Source organism: Thermobia domestica, chromosome 9 (genome assembly GCF_964235325.1).
Source record: "Thermobia domestica chromosome 9, izTheDome1.hap1.1, whole genome shotgun sequence".
In the NCBI taxonomy this organism is placed as follows: Eukaryota; Metazoa; Arthropoda; class Insecta; order Zygentoma; family Lepismatidae; genus Thermobia; species Thermobia domestica.
In genome coordinates, this window is record NC_137462.1 from 178,043,435 (window position 1) to 178,067,760 (window position 24,326).

A 24,326-nucleotide genomic window follows, 5' to 3' on the forward strand; every position below is an offset into this window, starting at 1 on the left:
CCTAAAATGTTCACATAAGGATCACTAATTCGTCCTTTGAGTATACTGACGTCCTCATTTAACAGTATAATCTGTCAATCATCCCTTGAGTAGGAACAGTCAACGAAATACTGGCCCACATCAACAAGGGTCGATCAAACAGCAACGCACAATCTACTGTAGCTCGGCAATGGTAACCACTAGAGAAATTAAATTTTGTAAGTGTGAGTACTGGTGTCAACGTTAAACCACCATGGATTATTAACGTGACACCCTATCACATTAACGTGTGTGATCGAATTTCTCTGCAAATTCGGCAATAACTCAGGAAGATAGATTCACAATAAGCTGCTGCCAATCAATGGAGAGAACACAGTAAATCGATGTAATGTATGCAGATGGCTTCAGAGGTTGATGATTATAGCATGCAGAGTCAGAGCATGCCACGGTCAGGCAGATAGTCAACAGTCACGTCCAACAGAACGCTTCCATAATCGAGAAACTCATCCAGAAAGACGGACGCATCACCACGAGACACATCATGTAGCACACAGATATGATACAAGGATGTTAACACTAATCCAACGATTGGGGCAGAGAAAAACAAATTGTGCTCCTAGGGATCCACGACTATTGACAACAGAGATAATGTTAATCAAGAGCAACGTGTGTGATAATACTATGCTAAGTTCCTCAGGAAATTGTCCACTTCCTTTCGGTCCTCTGAGAGGAAAAAGCAGTCGATGGAATGTAAGGATTCAATGGCTCCGCGTCGAAAGAAGCCACAAATTGCCGAGTCACACAAATTGATAGCGACGGTCGTTTGGGATAACAGGAAAATTATTTTCATAGACTCTCTCGAACACGAAACGAACTTCCCAAATAATGATACTGTTTATCCTTTGACATAATGGAGCGTATCTTACAACCAAACGCCATCAAATTATCACGATAACGCAAGACCGCATACTGCACACATGACAGTGCAGAATTAGCCAACTGGAATGGACAGTGCTGCCAAAATCGTCATACAGTCCCGATGTAGTGCCATCGTATTTCTATTTGCTTGGACGATTGAAGGCTCATCTGCGTGGGAAAGTGTTAGGATGACGAATTCGTTGCGTGTGTGTGTGTAAAAAACAGTGTAAAGACTAAGCTCAAGAGTTTTAAGAACAGCATCTGTGTCATGAGAGAGCGGTATAGTGAAGCAAATGAATCATATAGAATGATATTTCCGAAAGATCAATGGCTTTTTCGAACAAAATTTCATTTCTCTAGTACTTACCATTACCGATCAAAAGTAGATTGTGCATTACTTCTGACCGACCTTTGTATGTTTAACTGCAGAAGAACGCAATCCGGAGAACACGCCTCTTAGGAAGGCTACCATATATATATGTACTATACCCATATATTATACCGTCTGCTATCATCAAACCATATTACTACTATATTCCAATCATCGATGGTCCAATTCTATTTTCTCGACAAAATCTTTTGCTCTACTGCATTGGCGGCGCTGATCGAAAGTTTGGGTACTGCAACCCTACTGTGATGTTGAGGTTGTGCAGCTCTCGTCGGACTGTGGTTATAGTAACGTAATTTCAGATGCTGATTTCTGCAGTCAGTTATGCCTCATTAACTTTTCGGTTCTTCGTAATATCACGCCATTCTTCTCGTCTGGGCTTGGTTTCCACCTATTATTCCTCTTTGTTGATTATTTCTCACCACGAGTTCTGTATACTCTCGATACATCTAATACACTGGTAATCTTGAATACATTTGCTACAATTAAACATGCACCCTTAATTTGACATATTTGAAAACGGGAGAAGTCTTCCAGTTTTGCACCACCAACGCCTATCCTACTATGCACATGAATCCGTACACCACCACTTCGCTTATTACTATCACCCACAACATTAAGCAGTCGCAGTGCACGAACATCCAAAGTAACTAAGTAACGAAGATTACGGTGTTTACCTTATTTTTAGTTGATAATGCCTTCTTTGACAATTCCTAAGAAAGCTTTTCCATTTGTGTATATTTACAAAAAATAGCAAATCCTTCTTAGACATGCCAAAGAATGAATTATTAGTTAGATTAGTAGATTTCAATGCATGATACTACAACATAGTACGAAGTTTCTTGAAAGTTCAGAGGGGAAATCTACAGAAATATGAATAATTAAAAAAGTTAAATTTTATGTATTTTACCCGTGTTTTATTTATTTTATTTTATTTCAACTTACGTTTCAAACACACTGACTGTGTTCGCCGTCAGAATAAGTTGAAGTAAAATAAACAAAACACAGATAAAATACTGAAAGTTGAACTTTTTAAAATCACAAACATCTCCGTGATAATTATGTGGAATTTATAAATATGAAGTAAATGTACACTTTGCAGCAAAAAACCTGCAACATGAGCATGTAAGTTTATTGTGAAACTACGCCTAACAGTGCAAAGAATCAACATAACGCTAAGTGGCATGAATCACGCCAGGAGCAAACTCGGCGTCCTCAACTGTATACTTATTTTTGGAGCAAAACACTTCGTAGTTTCACAATATACTTACATGCTCATGTTGCAGGTTTTTTGCTGCGGACTGTTCAATTAGCATTTTTATAATTTTAATGTTTTTGAGGATTTATTTAGCTTTAAAAAAAAGTTAATTAGTAAATCACTGAGAAAAAGTGCGGTACAGAAATATTTTTAGAAGTAGAACCTTTTCAGTATATTGGATGCACTATTGCGAGAAACGTTACATGTTACATTGTTATTTAAAAAGAAGATCTGACTAGAGCAAACAAATCTGAATATCCTGTGTTACAGTTTCGGCAATATGTATTTTTTTTTTTTTTTTATCAGATAATGTCATTAATGAAAGGAATGGTAATATCGTCGAAAGTAATACGGGTTATTAACGCGAGTGTTTGCTTTGGTCACATTTTGTTTGTTTTCAAGTTATACGTAGTTCCAAAGCTAGAATGAGCATTATTCAGTTACATCAGTGTCTGACATTGCAGAACATCAGTCCATGAGAATTTTATTTCATTGTAAAAATTAATTTATTATTTACTAAGATTTGTACAGGAAAGTAAGTAACATCTAATACTATTTGGAGGGTAGCCAAATTATCTGCCTAAGTGTTTATTTGCTTTTACAAATTTACATTAAAATATAAATAGATCAGAATTCCGACTGAAACATTCAATCTACTGCAGCATCAATCAACTCCAGTTTATCATCATCAATTCCTCCTGATAATACAGAAGGCTGATTGGATTATCCGAGAGACTTTCAAAGTGTACTTACTCTACCAAAAAACGTGCCGCTACTACTGGCTACATTCCATCGGACTACCAACGCTATGGACTATTCCACGACATTCTTACTGCAACAAACTTACGTTGGAGCAGATACAGAAATCCCAGTTTCCTTGCCAGTTTCCAACAGGCAAGTGAAAGTTAAGAGGGCAGCGATATAGTAAACGTTATGAACAATCTTAATATACAGAAATCAATCGGACTAGTCAGAAAGCTTTTACAGCAATGTTCCATGTCATGATAAAACTGGAGGGATTATCTGGCGATATGGCTGCATGTGGATCCGCATCTGGTTCTTGTTGGCTTCGTACAAATGAAAGTCTTTCCCATAGACTTGTGTCATGATGGATTTTTGGAAGTATGCAGTGTTTATCTTCACGTTTTTGCTCACTCTACGTATCTCCAATTTCCTCACTTAACTGTATCCGGCGTCGGCGGTAAACTCAAGACGTCCCTTATCAGAAGTGTCAGAAGACGTAATTGCCCGAATGCTACCATTATCCGGGAAATAAATATCGACTAAACCTGTAATTTATGCCCACCAGTGGCCTTTGTTTAATTTGCAGCAGCCTTGCCTTATGTTCAACGTTGTAACGCGGAGTAAATTTTCGCCCTTATACGCAATACAGGCCAAAATGGCAATGCACAATGCAGCTGGCAATAGATTGAGCCAGATTTAATTTCTAAGCCACATCACGTTGGAGTTATCTGGATTCTATTGCTTCGCCAGTCGCCGAATTTTATGAAGCACCTCAAATGACAAACGCTGGTATCCGCCGAGTTTTTCTTCTTTTTTGTTAGGGAGAGGGGGGGGGGACCAATGTATCTGCATATGCTCATTTGTAAAAAATTAAAAAAGAAATATTTGCGTTTTACGCCCCACGGTTATGCCGGGCAGGCTAAAGAAGACGATGATGATGATAAATGAATGAAATGGTGGAATGGAGAAAGGGGAGGAAACCCACGCACATGGCGCGAACTGGAAGGTCCATTTGTGTTGGCCTGGCCAAGTTATCTTTATCTGTAGTCACTCTGATGGTTAAACCATTTTCTCGACATTATTTCAGTGTTTGGTTGTTTGAAAAAAAAAAAAATGTATGTCGAAGGGTCATGATGTATTCTTCAAAATAACTGTTTACTATCGACGGCATTTCGCTCGTACGAACATCATACTCCAGCATCTTCAAACCGAAAAACTGATCAACGACTCTGGCGTAATTGTACAGGTGACTGCAAGAGTTGCCAAATCGGTCGGATATAAATTGTTTAACCTTCTGTACATAAATACATATCTAATGTACTTGTTTGACTTCATATGCATATTCTATTTTTAAAAAAATGTGTAGCAATAATTAATAACTACTTACTGGTCCTCTCTTCAGAATCGTCATCTGGGAATAAATCTACGACCGGATCATCTTGTTTGGGTTTATCTTGTTTCACTTCCGATGAAGTCGTATCGTCGCTCTCAAAAGGAAAAAAGAAATAACTTACAACATCTCTTCCCATCAATACGCAATATTCAATAAAACCGTCCACAAATATAGAAAACTGTTGCTACCAGCACTATACCAGAGAAGGACTGTTCTGCTCAAAGCCAAGACAGTTCATATCCACTATTCACCTCTTTATACACAGATATATTTGTAATCAGAAAAAAAAATAACTGAATGTACACTAAACATTTCGTAGTTTGAGGATCATATATTGAAAGCTGAAATCTGTAAAATTCTTAATTTCACTGCAACACTATGAACATTGTTTAACAATGAAATGTCACACATGGCTATTTTATAAGAGAAAACTTTATACATTTAGCTCCTGACGATATCTTAGTGAATTACGTCTAATAGATCAGACATAGTTAAATTTACAACTGACATTAGGTTTACTCAGAGCACCATGATCAAATATAACAAAAATATGATATAGTAAGCATTACAAAGTAGAAATAATCACAAGTTACTATATTTTAGTACTTAAGACACAGCAATGTAACTGTAACTTAGAACTTCACAAACATCCATTATCTTCACATTTCCCGCGTCTTCTTAAATTAAAGGAATTTAACTGAATAATTAACCTTTCTTAACAAGAAGTCATCCTCCAATAGTAGCATACAAAGTATTGTGTCTTACTTTTTCCTCAATGTAACTAGTTACCTACTTTCTTTCTTCTTTTTCTAACTGCACTTGATTAATGAAAAACGTAAAAAACGTTTCACTTGGAACATACTGATCAACTAATTTTTATGATATTGTAATTAACATTTTCGCTATTTAAATACAAAATTATACCATCGAGCAAGTGAGGAAAAAAATTAAACTATCAAAATAACGTCAGAATAATAAAACATCCAATACTTTAGTACAAAAATACTATTAATCCGAAGACGAATGGAGAACAGAATTCCTGTTTGAACACATTGGTCACGGGTTTATTTAAATTTCATCTTAATATAAAATAGCAAATGTGCGACTTTATACATCACTCGTATATATTACTTACTATAACATCTTGGTCATATTTTCGTATAGAGGACATAAATTCAAGATGTTTCTTCTCTTCCTCCAATTGCGCTACAGCTTGTTCTGACGCCTGTAGTTTTTGCTGTGTATTTGCTAATTCATCTCGAAGCCAAGCGTTTTCTTGGCATAATCTCCGTACTTGCGTCCTTAGCTTCTGTTTTTCAGCTTCTACTACTTGAAGATGTGAAGCTAGCGCCATCATAACCTAAAATCATAAATGGTCTATTAATGTCTGAAATCAAATGCAATAAATTCCAAATGATACTTCTATGTACCACGTAACCTTATGTAAAGATTCTCCTTTCTTCCACAGCAAAATCGCAATAGTAAAATGAACTAAACCAGTGGTATTTAACTCGAGGTACGTAATATTAAGTAAATAATACATTATATTATAGTATAATATTCATTTTACGCTAACTGTAACTTAATTCTATTAAATTTATACCACGATTCACCCGTTTGTAGTGAAATTGGGTTATTTAACTGATAAGTAAAACATTCTATAATTTATTTTTGATACAGTCACCTTTACTCTGAATTGGGTATATGCTTGAATGGAAAAGTATCATCAGGGGGTACGCAAAAAAAGATGGAATACCAATGAACTAAACTAATATTTATAGAATGAACTAAACTAATTTACTATTCTGTCACAGAATAGTGAAGTAAAATTTTTAATATATTCTTATGGAGAGGGAAAAAATAACTGCAAGAACTCATCAAATTATTACTGCAAGCGAGTAAAATTTAAAAGTTTTTATTATTATTATTATTATTATTATTTATTTATTTATTTTTTAACGTATAGGAATTTCCAATAAAACATTGTCGATATATTGCAACAGGAAAGACGCTAGTTTGTATTAACTGACTCAAAATGATTTTAATGCACTTCTAAATGTAACTGGCTGTTCTTACTCGTTATTTGTCGACTAGCTTGGTCAAGTGGTCTAAGGCATTAGAATAGCCATCTTAAGATGTGTTTGTTCTTAGTTCGAATCCCGCTTACAGAATGGATATTATGTATTGTTCTTTGAATAATACTTTATCTCCTTTAATCTTAACAGGAAACTAATGGACGATATTAAAAATTACAACATACTGATTCACACTAGTTCCTCAGTTACTTACCATGTGGATCACTCCATTTGTAATCAATAAATACTAATATACCATTTGTAATATATCCACTCTCGCTTTCATGGCCTGTAGGCCAAAGCAGATGAAAAATAAACACACATTAATGATAATGGAAAACTTTGTGTAAACAAGGTAATGGGAAGAAATGGGAATTTCCGGAGAAAACCCATAAACATGTTTCCACCACAAGCTTATGACGGTTTGAACCGACACTTAACAACAGAGGTTATCACTCTATTACTGGGCCACCGTATACTACATAGTTATATTTCATCAATTGGTGTACAACACGTAACTGTTTTCTTATGCGAAGTTTTATTTGTCTAGATAAATATACATATATAAATATAAAAATTAAAATTGTAGAGGTCCTAAGTTCGATTCTCGCATGGATCTTAATATAGTTAAATGGGACTTATCTACGCCAACTAATCTAAAGCATATTTATATTAATTTGCTTCTCTCTTGAACTTTCGAACTAAACGAAATATATTATTCATACTACATTTGTAACAGAAAATACCATTATTTAATAAGTCACATACTATGATGATGATGATATCATACTTTTCCGTTGCTTTAACATGCTGGATTTTGTTATTGAAACGTATATCTTTGGTATATATAACATTCGTCCGCTAAAAGGTGGCTTTCTCATTGGAAGTTTGGCAACAGCGCGCTACACTCATTGGTTGACGCCACTCGAAAGTTCCGCTGACGCAGAGTATAGTAGCGAATTTGATTTGATTCCACTCCCTATTGTTAACATGCAAGTAATGCTTAAAAAGTAAAAATCATTTAAATATTAAAATTACTAACAACTCACTTTAGGTGGCCAGTTTAGGCTGGGCTCTATGATGCAGAATATCAATGGATTGATTGATTTTTTAGTTTAGCATCCCTTTCAGCAGCGAGGCTATATGAGACGTGGACCTACTGATTAACGTGGAATCCGAACCACATGAGTTCCCGCCGGGAATCGAACCCGGGTCTCCCACGCCAAATGCGCGTACGCTAACCGCTTAGACACGAGAAGCTCTAGAATAGCAAAGGAATCAACAGTAACGACGGCGAAGATGATCACCAATATATCATAATAAATTATGCGAAGATATATTAACAAACTTTATGTGTAATACATCATTGTTGAAGATCTAGTAGGGCAACTTGTTTTGTTTTAATGGTCTTACCCATTCGTAGCTCTCAGGAGAGAGCTAGGGGACTCGAGGAAACAATGCATCCCAGTACAAATCGGGGAACCACATATAGAAATCGATTCAAGGTCCGTTGTTATTATTTCTGACAAGGAGATAAAGTTTCAACTAAATTCTTCAAAATAACTGTGATGGGGGGTTACAAATACGTTGATATAAGTTTGATTGATATTGCTCCAAGAGTTCAACAGTTACACGATATATATATATATATATATATATATATATATATATATATATATATAGGGGGGAGAGAGAGAGAGAAAAAAAATCGTTAAAGCTGATTTTGAAAAAACGTGCAATATTTTATTTTCATACTTCCGTAAACTACTAATATTTTTAGGGTAGGGAGAGAATTAGATCTCCCCTTCCCTCCCGCTTGTTGGAGAAAGTTCTGAAAAACTTAGGTTTAATCTTTCATCCAGATATCTTGAACGGTATCTCACAGCAAGTCGAACTTATCAGAAAGAAGTGACGAACAGATGGAGGAACAGATATAGAAGAATCACTCTCGTGCCATATAGAGGTCATGAAACGTGCAAATGCGTTGAAATCTCAAATTAAGATTTTTTTCACCATCACAATGCTTTCTTCTCTCATATCGTCGGACTAAAGTAAAAAGAATTCTGGTAGCTAGAAAATGTGTTCGTAAATGACGCCATCACTGAGAAGGTGAACCGTTCGATTTTGTATAGGGCAAAATCAAATTATAAGCTATCTGAAATGTCTTCTCCGCATGGGGAAATAGATTTCTGGAAAATATTTGAACCTCTTTCCCCCTTTAGGATATGTACTTCAATAAAAAAACATAATAAAATCCGATAATAAAGAATATTGGAAAATCCTTTTTGGCATAAATTTTTAACTTCCTATCCTTTAGGGTATGTCCTTTAATTAGTGACACGACAAAAATCCAGCTTTAGGAACACAGGCCTATTATATTCCAAAATTCGTAAGTCTTTTCCCCGTGATGTGATCACAAAAAACAGCAACGTAGTTTTCATTATAGCTAAAAAATATTTTTAAAAATACGATCTCTCGTCTGCGCTTAAAACGAGAATTTAAAAAACGTTGGAACAAGCATCCGCATATTTTCAATGAGGGAGTCTTATATACCAAATTTCGTCGTCTTATCTTGCGAGAACATAAATTTTGAATCCCTCTATATCCCCCTGAAGATATATATTTTAATCAAAGCAAAATAATCCAATTCGAGGCAGGTGATAGTAAATGGATGCATATTCCAAAATTCATTTCAAACGGTTTAATCGGTTTCGCGTGATGCGATTCTACATAAGATCACTTCCATTTTTATATACTGTATTCAATGGAAAATATCAAAATATTGCAGTATCGAAAAGCATCAAAATATCGATCGATCGATATGACGCACAGTCCTAGAGGTAGTCGATGAGAAAGCCGCCAGGAGAATACTGCGAGAATCGAAGTGTTTCACACTGCGACTTATTAAATCTGCACCGACTTTGAGCGATATGTGAGCATGCAACAAGAAGATACTATGTCTATAGACCATTATTGGGTGTTTGCGGATGCATTTCATGAGGTTCAGCACTGTACAATCAGGAGTGATGGTTTCATCACGACGAAGAAAGACACGATAGACCAACACCACTCATTACACAAGCAGAATACCTGCAGATGGAGGAATGGTTTTATTAGGTGTACAACTTTGCTTCGGCCGTTTTTTTCTTTTCCTTTCTTTCTTTCTTTCTTTCTTTGTTTAGACATTTGAGGTCTTATTGTATAAAAAATTGGTTATACATTTACGATTCAAAATACTGTCCATCGCTGACCACTACCTTTTTCCCCATTTCTCGGGCAGCGTACTTGAGACGAGCCACGTATCAATTAAATTTTTGACTTCTTCATAAGAACGTAAGTGCTGGTCAGCCAGGCCGTGTGCCATTGATGGAAACAAGTGATAGAGGGAGTATGTCTGGAGAATACGGCGGGTGGAGCAGGATGTCCTATTTCAACGTTTCCAAGTATGTTTTGACCGACCTTGCGACATGGGGCGGGCACCGTCATGCTGCACAATCACTTTATCGTGTCTCTTGTATTGCGGCCATTTGTCTTTCAATGCTGGGCTTAAACTTTCTTGCTGCTATTCTTTCGATACAGATCGCCTGTAATTGTTTCAGTCGGTGTCTGCAGCTCATAATCACTACATCGAGTTGGTCTCATCAAATACAGAGCATGATCTTGGAGCTGTGAATATTCGGTTTGGCCGTCGACGTGGAAATATGGCCGGGAGGCCTCCATTATTTTCTGCGCTTGGGGTTATCATAATGAATCCATTTTTCGTCCCCAGTCACAATTCAATGCAGAAATCTCTTCCGTCTTTGTCTGTGAAGCAGCTGTTCACAAGCAAACAAATGTCATTCAACATCTCTCGGCTTCAACTCAAACGACACCCACTTTCCTTGTTTCTGAATTACTTCCATGGCTTTGAGGCGTTTTGAAATGGCTTGTTGAGTCACTCTTATTGATCCTGACAATTCTTTCGTTTAACACAAGTCTTCAAGAAGTAATGCCTCTAATTCTGCAACTTTGAAAACCTCTCTTCCACCGCCATGACGGTCTTCGATGTCAAAATCACAGTTCTTGAAGCGTTGAAACCACCATTCGATGAGCCTTCGCCGCAGATTTCTTCATATTGAAGCAGAAAATTAAAACCTCCCGCAAATGACAAGAATTTGGCTCGTAAACTGACATTTTCAATCGAGAATAACATTAAGATGCGGCCACAAATCGACTAATGTTTCGATGGCTTATGCTAAAAAATGCCCAAGCTTCTTGTATGACGTCTACATCTGTTTATTTCACCACCACTTACCGAGAAGCCATCTATTCGAAAACGGCGAAACAAAGTTGTACATCTAATATAAACCGTGCTGGATGTTAATCACGATCCAACCTCTGTTCTGACTGTTTACTACGATTGCCATAATAAATCAATTTTCTATCAGAAGTAACAACCTAACGCATGAAACCCTTACTGTTATTTCGGACATCCAGTTCTCCCGATGGTGATATGTGTTGGCCGGTGTCAACTAATTTGGCACTTATGAGTTCTACTTTCTAATCTTCAATTGCACAGCCACGGAACAACGATGGTAGGTTATACATAACTCGCTCGCAATTGTATTAACACTTTTCCAACCGTTTGCTTCTACGTGTTCCGGAAGCCTCCATAACTCTACATTTCCCAAAAATCTAAAATTTGTCATAATTTCTCACCTCGATCAAGAATATTCTGACTCTTAAGTGTGCATCACGCATATTCATGTCATTAGATTTTCATTGGATCAAAAAGGGAACTTTCCCACAACAGTTAAGTTAAGAACGGTATGAACTGCTTCAATATATCAACAGAAGTTTCAAGATATTCACTATATGATATCAAACGAGTCAAAGTTTGAATTTAAAAATTTGGCTTTAGTGTCACAACTATAGATAATATCATCGAATTAATATCACTGACGTAGAATTTTCGAAACAATTTAATGGATGGCCAATTCAACCAAATCATGAAAACTCACATTACTGATCCTATAACATTTTCAAAATAGCTACCTGCAATTATTAGCTAGTGTAGTTATAATTTAATCTATTACTGCGAAAATAATAATGAGATACTGGGGGGGGGGGGGGGGATTCCAGGGTAAATATAATAATAATAATATTATTGTTATTACAAGTATGCTTGGAGCACAGTATTGTGTATGCGGTAATCTTGACGCGACTCACATGCAGCCAATAAGTCCCGTTACTTTCTCCATCAGTGACATGCCACTTAGACTACTTTAAAAAGTGTTAATAGTTTGTATTGAACATTATTGTACATTATGTTCGTTATGTACACCGTATTCCGTATTCCTTAATCATAGGTTATTCAGTTTTATTTTATTTTCACTTTCACTTTCTTATTCATCCTCTGACAATATTAATTCAGTAGTGACGTTCCGAAGCACATGCAACAAGTTCCTAAATGTGTATACTATAATTGTACTGTTGCCGCATATTTGTTCGGTAGGAAAATATTAGTTCCTTGAATTCCACAGTGATCTTTGTACTTTATCTATGAATTTTATTATCTCGTTTTATGAGATGTGAGGAAATAAAATTTTACGGCCTGATAAATTTTTTTCTATATTTTTCAGAAATGAAAAAGATAAGAATATTGAATAATAATATTGTTTCTAGAATTTTGACATCTATATTCTCTCTTTTCGACCAAATCTCGAATCTTCAGCAGGCAGGAGGGAAGCAACTGACAGCCTTTACGTAAACTCGAGTTTTTCCTCTTTTTATTGTAAGAAATATATATCTGATATGAAGAACGATAACATGGAGTGATGCAACTTTCTCTCTAACCAATTACTATTTCTTTTCCCTCACAACTCCGGTATGTAGAGTTCACTTTGTTGGCTCGTTAAAATGTGCATTGCATACTGTATCATAATCTGATGGAGAAATTTACCACTATTCTAGTGATACAGGTGACAAACAACAAGGAATCGCCATTGGCTCAGTGTTGTCTTCAAGTCAGCAGATGAAAATCCATACGGACAATGCTTCTTATATGTCAAGTTATACTACCACAATATCAGTGTTTTTATCAAGAAAAGGACCGGGAATCAGGAATTACTGTCATTCTGTTTCAACACGTTTCTGCAAACAACCCTGACGTGAATCTGTGGCTTTGGTTTTCAAATGGATTTCTGTGGTGTTGATATCTCCAATACCGTCGTTTGCACATCCTCACTTGTCTCTAATTCTTAACGAGTTTTCGTTACCATTTGGCTACACGTTTTTTGATCTTGCCTATTGCGTTTGAAGAGTATTATTTTCAGGTATTGTTCGTTGTGGTTATTTGTGTACATACTTTCCGCGATGGTAGAGCAGCTATTGACCCCTGGTGACAAACCTGATGAATTTTACGCGCGAAGTAGTCTGTAAATATGTTGTTTTGCTAGCAGTACCGGAAGCAGACAGAAAAGGTAGTGAACCGTTAAGGGTTAAAGTGTAATATTATATAGGGTGTTCGGTGAGGAATGTCAAAGATTTTGGGAAGTGATAAGGGAGGTCATTCTAAGCAAAAATGCGTATGTGAACATACGGTCTATTCCCCCTCGTTCCGGAAATAGGGGTGGGGTAACTTTTTTTGCCTCTTGCACTTGCCGATTTTCGTTTGAAACATTTTAGCACACCCTGTAACTGGGATTATATTACATATTATACCTCGTTTGAAAGCTAATGAAACAGGTTTGCAGAAGGTATAAAGATTGTCTCAGTACTGCATACGAGAGGGAAATTTGTCGAATTTCCCTATAAAATTCCCTTTATTTTTATTTATTTTATTATCATTTTTTTTTTTTTTTTTTTTGCGTTGTTCTTGAGTGGAAACACTGTCGCTAGAGGAACAGTATCTGATTAAACAAAAATGATAATACCAAAGATCCAGGTAAGGTGTCAAATCTTTAGCTTCATTAGAAGTATATATATAACATTCTTCTTAAGTCCTTCCTCTAATAACATAACAATGTTCCAACTTTCCACAGATGATAATGGTTACGAATATTAATAAACGAATGTTTTTATGCAAAACTAGTAATACAATACTATTCCCTAACATACGAGAGCTCGATATTTCTAAGCGGGAACACTAATTACAGTTCTGAACAACAGATGGCAGCAAAACAAATCCCATTTGAATTAAAGTTTTCGTACAACATACTACAGCAGAGTGTTCATTGCAATAGGGTTGTCAAAATCATAAACAATTACTTCTAATGCACACAAACATTTAGCTTGTCTCACGTACACCTAACAGAGATGTTGCCACTGTTATGCCCAATTCCCTCGAAATCTTTTTGGATTTTTTCTGCTGCCAGCGACACACCGCAACTTATTAACTTAAAAGGGCCCTTTATTAGTTATTTTGTCTCGTGATAGCAGGAGTTTCGGAAGGAAGTACCGTGAGGAAGTGCAAAATGCTTGTGTGTAGACTGTGGATGAAGTTCGACACTGTTGTAGTAGAATGCCGTTTCAATACACTCATGCTGAATATGCAGATATGATGTGCGTCTACGGGTTTTGTGATGTTAATACTAGTGCTGTCGAAATCGGTTTTTGAAAAAACCGAAAACCGGTTTTTGAAAAAAGTAAAATTTCATAAAACCGAAATGTCGGTTTTAAAACCGCATTTGCGGTTTCGGTTTTTGAAAACCGCATTTGCGATTTTCGGTTTTCAGAAAACCGGTCTTCTCAAAAACCGAAAATGTCACAAAAATTCAACAGCACTAGTTAATACCAAAGGTGCGATGGAAGAATACCAGCGAAGATTTCCTCGCCGGAAAGTCCCTACTGCATGGGTCATTACACACGTGTATACTAAATTGCGGGAAACTGGTGAGATTCCTAGCGTAAAGCTAACATCTGAACGACCCTCAAAATACACCCTTCAACAAGAAGAGAACGTTATTCAGGCTGTACAGCGAAGTCTAACAACCAGCATTAGGACACTTTCTAATCAACCTGAACTTCTATGTACGTATGTATATACGTGATGTACTGCGAGAAGAAGGGTTTTATCCGTCCCATGTCCAAAGAGTGCAACATCTCCATCCAGGAGACAGTGAACTACGTGTTGGTTTCTCCCAATGGGTACAGGAGCATCCTAATGGTTTGCCATTAATCTTGTTCACCCGTGAGGCCACTTTCACCACGAGTGGGTAAAAAAACACCCGCAACTGGCATCGTTGGAGTGACGAAAATCCTAGGGCAACCACAGTAAGACAATATCAGGAACAATTTTCTGTAAATGTTTGAGCGAGGATTGTCTGTTATCAGATCATTGGTCCCTTTTTTCTGCCCCAATGTTTGACCGGTGAATATTATTTGCATTTCCTGCGCCATGAATTACCAGTACTACTGGAAGATGTGACTCTTCAAACTCGGGCGTCCATGTACTTCCAAGCACTACCTGATCTTTGGTATACAGTATCATTTTCGCCTAATCAGATACTGTTCCTCTAGCGACAGTGTTTCCACTCAAGAACAATGTAAAATTGTTTTAAAAATGGAATTTTATAGGGAAATTCGAAAAATTTCCTTCAATTACGTCCCTCTTCCATACAGTACTGGGACAATCTCTATACCATCTGCAAGCCTGTTTCATTAGCTTTCAAATGAGGTATAATATGTAACACAACCCCAATTACAGGATGTGCTAGAATGTTTCAAACGAAAATCGGCAAGTGCAACAGGCAAAAAAGTTACCCCCACCCTATCTCCGAAACGAGGGGAAAAAGGCCCTATGTTCACATAAGCATTTTTGCTTAGAATGACCTCCCCTATCACCTCTCAATATCTTTGACATTTCTCACCGGACACCCTACATATATATATATATATATATATATATATATATATATATATATATATTACTTGACACTATTATTAAAGACAAATGCAGCTGCAAATGGAAATAGACATGCTGAATAGAAAGTTACCTGTGCTTCACCTAGGCCGAGTTCTATCATCTCAAGTGATTTTTGAACAAGGCCCGTTTTTTCTTCAATAACATTCGAGTCAGCCTTTTCCTGTTGGGCAGCCTCGAGACTTGATGTAAGACCATTGAGAATTGAATTGTGCTCATTCTTTAGTGCTTCCAGTCCTTGAACTACAGTTTTTGTGTTGGTAATTATCTCTTCCTGCGTCATTTGTGTCATCTTGCCAATAGTTTCAATCTTCTTTCTGTTAAAAAAAATATATAAATATAAATAAATGAATACATACATATAAATAATAATAATAATGCACGAATAAATATTATTTACTTCAATAATTAGTCTTTATTATACCAATTGGTTCATTGATAACTTAAGTCACTCTCCGATTAAGAATTCTTTAATAACTTACCATACATACATTTAACATACATAGTAACAGATCTTAAACCTTCATCTGACAAAGTATTAATAATCATCTCATGCATCAACTGTCAACTTGCTTCATTCTTGCTCTCTTAAGCAAAATTATAGGTTTTCTATTAAAATACAGCCCCACCTCTAAACAAGCAAATAAATACGGATTTTCTAGTACTTATATATGACAATTTTAGGTTTCTCCACTTAGTAACTGTCGTATTATTTAATTTAGTATATTTCTAAAAACAGATATTTTTTTAATCTAAACTGAATATAAAAGTTGAGTTGATTTTAGTTTCACCGTAAAAAGTTTCAATAGGATAATTAGAGAAGCTGTAGCCCCGGCATATCTGTTGATTTTTGCTTCTGAGGCGTAAAAAGTGTCCAAATTTCATGTGTATGATGAGAAAGAATTTTTTCTTCCCCTCTTTGAATGGAAGCCAGCGACTTCAGGATTTCACTGTACCTTGTCAACACACCAAAGAAGTTTTTAGGTGACTTGAACCCATATAGCAGCAGTGGTGCTAGATTTTAAAAAATTGAACTTCGGTTAGGGAATTTTTTGTAAATTTTCACCCCCTACATTTTCCTCAATAATTTCCCACTCATTGACAACACTGCAATGCAACTTACACCAAAAATAGCCACATCCATTTTCTAAAAAACAAGGCCTTAACCATATCAATCGAATTAATGGTTTTTGAGCAATAAGTCACAAACTGAAAATGTAGGAAAACGTCAAAAATGACCTGGGTTCGAAAGGAATAATCACACAATTTTGCTTGTAGATACAAAGAAACAAACGATTTGTAAGTTACGAGGGCTTCCACGCAAGTTCTGTTGATTATTTCAATAATCTGCTACATAAATCAATAAATAATAGTTGCGAGAAAAAAAAACAGACATTTGAAAAAAAAAACATGAAAAAGAACGGTTTTTTTATTTAAAAAAAAATCACAGATTTTTTTTTCAACACTACGTGTACCGAAGTCTTACATGTTAACCACTAGCTAGATCAAGCGGGGGATTTGTATATGCATCTTAATGAATATTTGACACTTTTGAGGTTTGGTTATTTCTTTTCATAACTGATACCAATGTCCGACGTGGGAGAAATTTTTTTTTCTTGCTTTAGTTCTGTGACGAAATTTTTCTTCAAAGTCAGTGTTCTCACCTGCTCGGACGGCAGGGGGTCTTCTCGGAAGGTCTTAAAAAATGTTTCTACTTATTTTGTAATAACTTATTTATTTTGTAATAATTTATGTAAGTTTTATAAAATAAATAGAAATGTTCTTTAAAAAGTAGTAAACAAGAAAGGTAGACAGCATGATAAGTCATCAAATACCGTTGAGTTCATTTTTCTAGTCGCTGCCTTTACCTAGATTTTTGAGTAATTCAAATTCTGGTCACACTGTAATTTCTATGGATGGCAACACTGAAAATTCTTCCGATTCGTATTTTCGGGTGTAGAATAACATTATCTATTGTTGTAGTAAGTTACATTTTATTACCTCTTTCCACTTACGAAAAATGGGCAAAAGAAAAATTATTAGTTTTTCAAAAATATTTAGTAGTCTGCCGCCTTAAGGTCCCTCGATTCTGCACCGAGGCTAAGGGATACGGTGACCATGAGAAATGAACGAAATGGGGGAGGAAACAGGAGAACCCCGAGAAAACCCATTACACGGCGTTTCTCCACCACAAAGCCTACTTAGCACAAGCTGGGATCGAACCATGGACACCATGCACCAGAGATGAATTCTCTACCACTGAGCCACCGTAGCCCTCCTTGGGCTTGGCCGTCCATATCCAATCTTTCTTTTGGCCTTGCTTAAACAACTTCTAGTTTTGTTCTAAATCCAGACTCCATATTGGCGCAGATATTAATATTACAGTCGATTTGTAAAATCAATCTTCCACATTTAAAAATTAAAGTACACACAAGTACAAAAATAAGCATTTACCATAAAAGCACTAGCTGCAAGTGTTCAAAATAGATTTATGGTTTCTATAAAATTAATTGAAAATTGATATTTTTAATTAGGCAGATAGTGAAAAACAGCAGCTTTCGACTCCAGCCAAGTTTAAGCTCAACCTAAACTCAGTTGACCAAAGTGAACTGAACCGACTGACCCGACTGACCCAACCCGATAACCCGACCCGAGCTGATCCGACTGATCCGACCAGAGTAGCCTGACCCGACAACCCTACCCGAGTTGACCTGACCCGTTTGAGAGCACTACTTATGATACCAAGACGAGAAGCCATTTTCTCTCTTCTGCAGTGGCGTGCGCAGAAGTTGGTCAAGGGGAGAGGGTTCAAGGTCTCAAGTTCTTATAATTTCAGGTGCGTGCATATGTAGCTCAATATTGTAAATATTTATTTCTGCATAATATATTACTCAAGGAAGGTTAAAACCTCTAAACTCCTCTAGGATGCGCCACTATTCTTCTGAAGCTTCGAACTAGTATATAAACAAAGAGACACACCAGGAAGACGAAGGGTAGAACCACACATTAAATTTCTTTTGTCAGTGTAAATTAAAGCTAATCGTGACGTCCATAATTCTTAGTTTTCTGTATATGAATGAGTTCACGTTAATGATCCAAAAGCTACAATTTGCCACAACTAAACTTTATTATGCTTGCTCCTAACATTTCTGTTAGCTGCGAATCAACGTAAAATGTAAGGATGATTCTGAATTCAACATTTGGTTTCGTGACCCGACTAGTAGATCTATAGTTGGATGGATGGATTCGAGTTTACCGTCTCTCAACAGCGGGGCTTTATGAGACATGGACGTACAGCTTACCGGGCCATCCGAACCACATTAATTCCTAGTGCTTTTCGTAATTACCTCCCGTGTGCAATTTCATGATTAAATATTGGGAGTGGTCTTATTTTTTCCTTATGCATTGTAGAATAAGAAAAGCGATGGTCGACATCTGGGACCCGCGACTAGCAAATATGGCGACCGTTCCAACATGGCGGAAGAATAACATTTTTATTTGTCTCTATCTCGGTTATTTTTCATCCGATTTCGATCATCTTTCTTGTAAACGAAATGTCTTTAGTGGTTCTATACTTTTGCTTAGTACAAAATTTCTGCTATCTACTTTAGTTTTTACCCAAAATGAAAAATTCGTGTTTTTGGTCATTTTTTGTACCTTTTTCAATATTGATGCAAGAGAAGTTTGGGATGAGATTAAACTAACTGCGAATATGAAGAAATCAGTTTTATTGGATACTTAAGATGTACGAGATGTGATGGTGAAGGTCTTGGACTCTCCACTGGCAAACATGGTGGCCATTTCAAGATGGCTGACGGACGAAATTTAAATCCATCTCTGTTTCGTTTATTTTTCATCCGTTTTCGATTATCATTTTTTAAACGAAAAGTTTTAGCAGTTCTATTCTTTTGTTTGCTACAATTTTTCTACTATCTGTTTTAATTGTATCCAAAATAAAATAAAACGATTATAGAACTATACAAAACTATAACCTGCAGTAAACATTTTGAAAATCTATTAGTACAGAAATAGAACAAATAAGCTTTATAGACTCAAGATAGGGCAAGGGAAACTTGTTACTAAATAGTGCATATGTTACTACAAAATTACCATTATTATCGGTATATAATTACTATATATTATGTAGTTAGATGTTAAAAATTGTCGAACTTGAAACTGAATGAAAAGTTCAACTTCAGAACAGCATAGAGTCTTCGATGTCACTGTCATCATAATCCACTTCATCTAGGTTTGCAACAGTCTTACATTTATCAGTCTCAACCGAGCATGAGTACATCTCAGTACATGGTACATCATTTTGCATACACTTGCAAGATACCAGACACGGGAACAGAAGAGCACAAGGCATGTCACATATGACAGGTAGGTATTCATTTTCCTTTACCATCCAGCCAAAATCAGAAGTTGGGAGTGGAATATTAGGTTGTAGAATGTCTTCGCTATATCATCGCTTGATAATGAGCTTTTCTTATAGCCGAGTGAAGGTTGGAGGTATATTTGATCCCTGAATTTGCTTTTAGGTACACAACCACCACGTTGTTTAGTTTTGACATGTACACTGAACATATCTATTCTTCAAGTGCATTGTATGTTTCATCCTTGATAACATCTGTTTGACCTAATGAGGCAAGAGCTTTGAGAATTTTGTTGCCAGCATTTAAAGCTCTTCCAAAAACTGGTTTTTGATTTATAACTGAAGGAACCAGTAGTGTCACATCCAGAAAGAGAATGCATTTCTAGTAAAGCTTCAGCTCTTTTCTCACCTAACACTTGATATATTAAATCTATACGAATCGTGACATGCCAACTTTCACAAACCTTACTTGTCACTTTCACAAGATATCGCACATCTCGGTCAGTCATCGATCTCACGTAACCACGGTTCTACTCCTCATGCTTGCATTATAGGTTTTAAAGCATACAGCACTAGTGACCTTTTCCGAGTTATTGTATCTCCTCCAAACTCAATCTTTTTCTTCTGTTGATGGCAACACTGTTCAGCGGATGCTTCTAGACTTCCGCAATGCAAACAATTCTTGTCAATATCTGATTAAACGTGTAAAAAACGTTAGTACCTCACTCTCCGTGTGAGCCAACACATACTAAAGCACGGCCAACAAGAGATGGTCTCTGACGTTTCTTACCACATGCGGTGGGACATTGCAGCCCCTACTTTGATACCAGTGTTACCAACCAGGATCATTCTGTCTTATACCATTAATTAAATTGCAACTAGAGTTGCACCGAAAAAAACCTTGACACGCGAGTAGTGGCAATGTCACTGCGAGCTGTCAGACGTTTTCTTACTGGACGCACTATACACGTTATTACTCGAAAAGTTTGCAACACTGATCTGCCTTTACAATCTCTTTTATCTTTATTTTCATTGCTGCTTCCAATGATGATATTCAATTTAGGTCATTCCATTAAAAAAAAACAATTTTTCTTGGGTTGGCAACACTGTTCATCCGGTGCTGTTTATCAATACACGAGCAGATGTCGCTCTTTCTCTAGTTGATTTGTGCAAAGTTTCGTTTTTCTGTCTCTTTTAGTTTCTCCGTTATCACGGTTGGAAATTTTAAATTACATTATAATGTGGAAACGCAATTTCATGACTTTGTCGTCAAGTCGGCACGGGTTAACCTTCTCGTAGAGCTGCTATTTCATTAATGCGGTTTGTGGTCATATAGAATACATTTGGGGGGTGTGCGTATCGCAACACGAAATTACCCAAAAGAAGGGACACCCTAGTGTCCACGCTTCACTACTTATAGATAAATCACAACGTCTCGTAATCTGTTTATACTTTTTAACAGATTCAACACTCCACTTGTTACCAAACTTGGATGGCTATCACTGAAACGCAAGAAAGAAAATCAAGACGGCACAGATTATTGAAATACGAAGAATTACAAAATTATTTGTATACTCTAAAGGCGTCAGATTTTTCTTTTCAACCACGATGAGCTAATCTTTGTATTAAACAAACTTCCAATTAAATGTTGATATGTTGTTTTACTGATTCCAAAATGTACTCTGTGGGGGAGAAACATGGACATTACGCAAAAGCGATGAAAAATTGTAGGTTTTCGAAACGTGGGCATGGAGAAAAAGGAGAGAATTAGATGTGCTGAACGGAAAACGAATGAGAAGGTGTTAGAAATATTAGCAGCAGGAGAAGAAAGAAGAATTTTAGATGTAATTAAGAGGAGGAAGAGGAACTGGTTGGGATACTGGCTGAGGAGGAACTGTATTATGGGGAACGTGCTAGAGGGTATGGTGGAAAGAAAGAGAGGGAGGGAGCGAAGGAGACTGTAGTTGAAGGAAGGTATTAAAACAGAAAATTGCTACGTCAAGACAAAGAGACTAGCTGAGGACCACCGTACACCCAAGCTTCTCAGTTGCAGCAAGTAACCTGCCAATAATGGCAGAATAGCTATGATGGTGATATGTTTAGCAATATTGACCAAAAAAGAGAAAAAAATTAAAATAGTAATTATTATATTCAAACCTCAATATTTTAGAATAATTTGAGTGAAAACTGAAAACGACTCAACTCTCAATGTCTTTTGTGTAAACTCAATTTATATAAGTACTTTTGACCTATATTAAAAATACAAAATAACAGCATCAAATTTCAAGTTATTTGAAGTGTCACTTGTGAATATGGATTACTAGCCTCAATTACCCACTTCGTTGGGTTAAATTTAAAAAATAATAATATATTTAGGGATGTAAAATACCTGGGTATTTATTTCAACGGGTAAATACCCGGGTATTTACCCAAAATGGGTATTTTAGTGGGTATTTTATGTTTCAATTAACCATACATGGATTTTATCGTTGTGAACGAAAAATATATGGTAATTTGTATCACCTGCAACAGCAATACTAAATAACCACTTAACTAATCATTTTTTCTAGTAATTAAAGAATGAATTTGATATTTATTAAGTAACAGAATACGGATTTCCTATCTACTCACCATCATTTTTCTTTCTACTTATACTAGATTTCCTTCTATTACCCTTCGCGGAAAATAATTGTCCATTCTACCCCATGAACTTTTACCTTAGTGTGCCCCTGGGACGTCCAATCAGCTACGCGGTAGAATTCGATAGTGGACCAAACCAACACGAAAATATAAAATTTATGATAGAACATAACGATGACTAACAAAAGTAAAGTCAGTTGTCACCAAACCAATCACTATTATTAAGTATTCTGCCTACCAGCAGCTCCTGGTATTAATGACACGGAATTTAGGTTCTTCCTTAGGTTCGCGTCTGATATAACTGCTTTCTCCATTTTTCTCAATCTGGTGCATCTTCTTTTATCTTCCAACACCTTCTCCAGTTCTTTTTTCAAATAACCGATGAACACACTAACTAAACTACCGTATTTAAGTAACAGCAGGATCTCTATTACTAAAATAAATAAACACGTTTTCTTTTGGTTTGCGCAAATATATTAATGGCGGAAAATGAATTATTAATAATTACTTTCCTATTTTGAGGATGTAAAGTTTGCAACAATTTTATTATACATATATATTTTTAACATTACCTTAAAAAATTGACTAGTACAGATGATTTTTTTTTTTTTTTTTGATAATTAAGAAAACTGAACTGATATTCCAGATACAGCTGGTTGCTTTCTTCATGCAAAATAATGTTATTTTTGGTATTTTATGTATAGATAATGAGATGTACTGAATTGTCAATTATGCAAAGAATTATACCAATAAGTTTCTTATCTTTTACTCCTGGTTTACTGAACTAATAAATTTAATCTGTTTAAGAAATTACACTGTAACAACTAAATTGTTGATATAGTTATATCAAAGTAAAGAAACTTGGCTTTAGTAAGTAATAACCTAGAAAATACTTAGAAACTAAACAAATTACACATTTACCCATTTGCCATTCTGTAGACGTAATTGTATGATTACGAAAGTTGCAGAATAATCAAAGTAACTAAATTTAATAAATTGGTTGATCAAATTATTTATTAAATATGCCGTTGAGAGATAATTATCCATAAAATGAGGAATAACAGTTCGTAAAATACTTAAATAACGAATTCCTTATTTTTATAGTGTTTACGAAATGGGGTTTAACACTAACACTAATGCTTTGTGAAAGTATTTTATTGGAATAGCATATTTAAAATATTAATGTGATGAACAATGTTAAGCTGTATAGTAACTCAATGGAGGTAATATTTATACTTATTCAGTATAGAGCAGCAATTAACCTCTACCATATTTGGAGCACTATAAAACGAGCACAAATTTTACCGTCCTACTCAGAATCAATCCTAAGATCAGAGTCGGAATCATCATACAATTCGAATCATCGCAGACTTTACATTTAAAACTGAGATTATCACCCAAAGGTTAAACAAATAGGGTTTATATATGATTTCTATGTATACAACCTAACCACCTAATCTAAAGCTTGAAGCCATACTATGATTTCTTCATTTTTTAGGTCTTGGTGAAACGAATCTAAGTTTAAAAGTCGTTCACACCTTGGTGAAGAAAGGGCATAGGTGGGTAAGATAGTAAAATGACCCCATAAACTTTAGACGACAAGTGAGTCCCCCTGTAGGTACCCCCAGGAGACATTAATCCCTTATGCTTCAAC

At 35.9% G+C, this 24,326-nt stretch overlaps 1 protein-coding gene across 9 annotated transcripts in view; it reads right to left on the reverse strand.

Annotated features, from left to right (window-relative positions):
* Positions 1 to 24,326, reverse strand: part of Klc (kinesin light chain) — a 244,533-nt gene that overhangs the window by 86,766 nt on the left and 133,441 nt on the right. For all 9 annotated transcript variants that reach the window (XM_081725512.1, XM_081725519.1, XM_081725511.1 and 6 more), the window contains 3 exons: positions 15,731 to 15,974; positions 5,816 to 6,040; positions 4,675 to 4,774 (listed from right to left, as the gene is read on the reverse strand). In XM_081725512.1, coding sequence (XP_081581638.1) covers positions 4,675 to 4,774; positions 5,816 to 6,040; positions 15,731 to 15,974 — 569 coding nt within the window. The remainder of the gene's footprint in view (positions 1 to 4,674; positions 4,775 to 5,815; positions 6,041 to 15,730; positions 15,975 to 24,326) is intronic.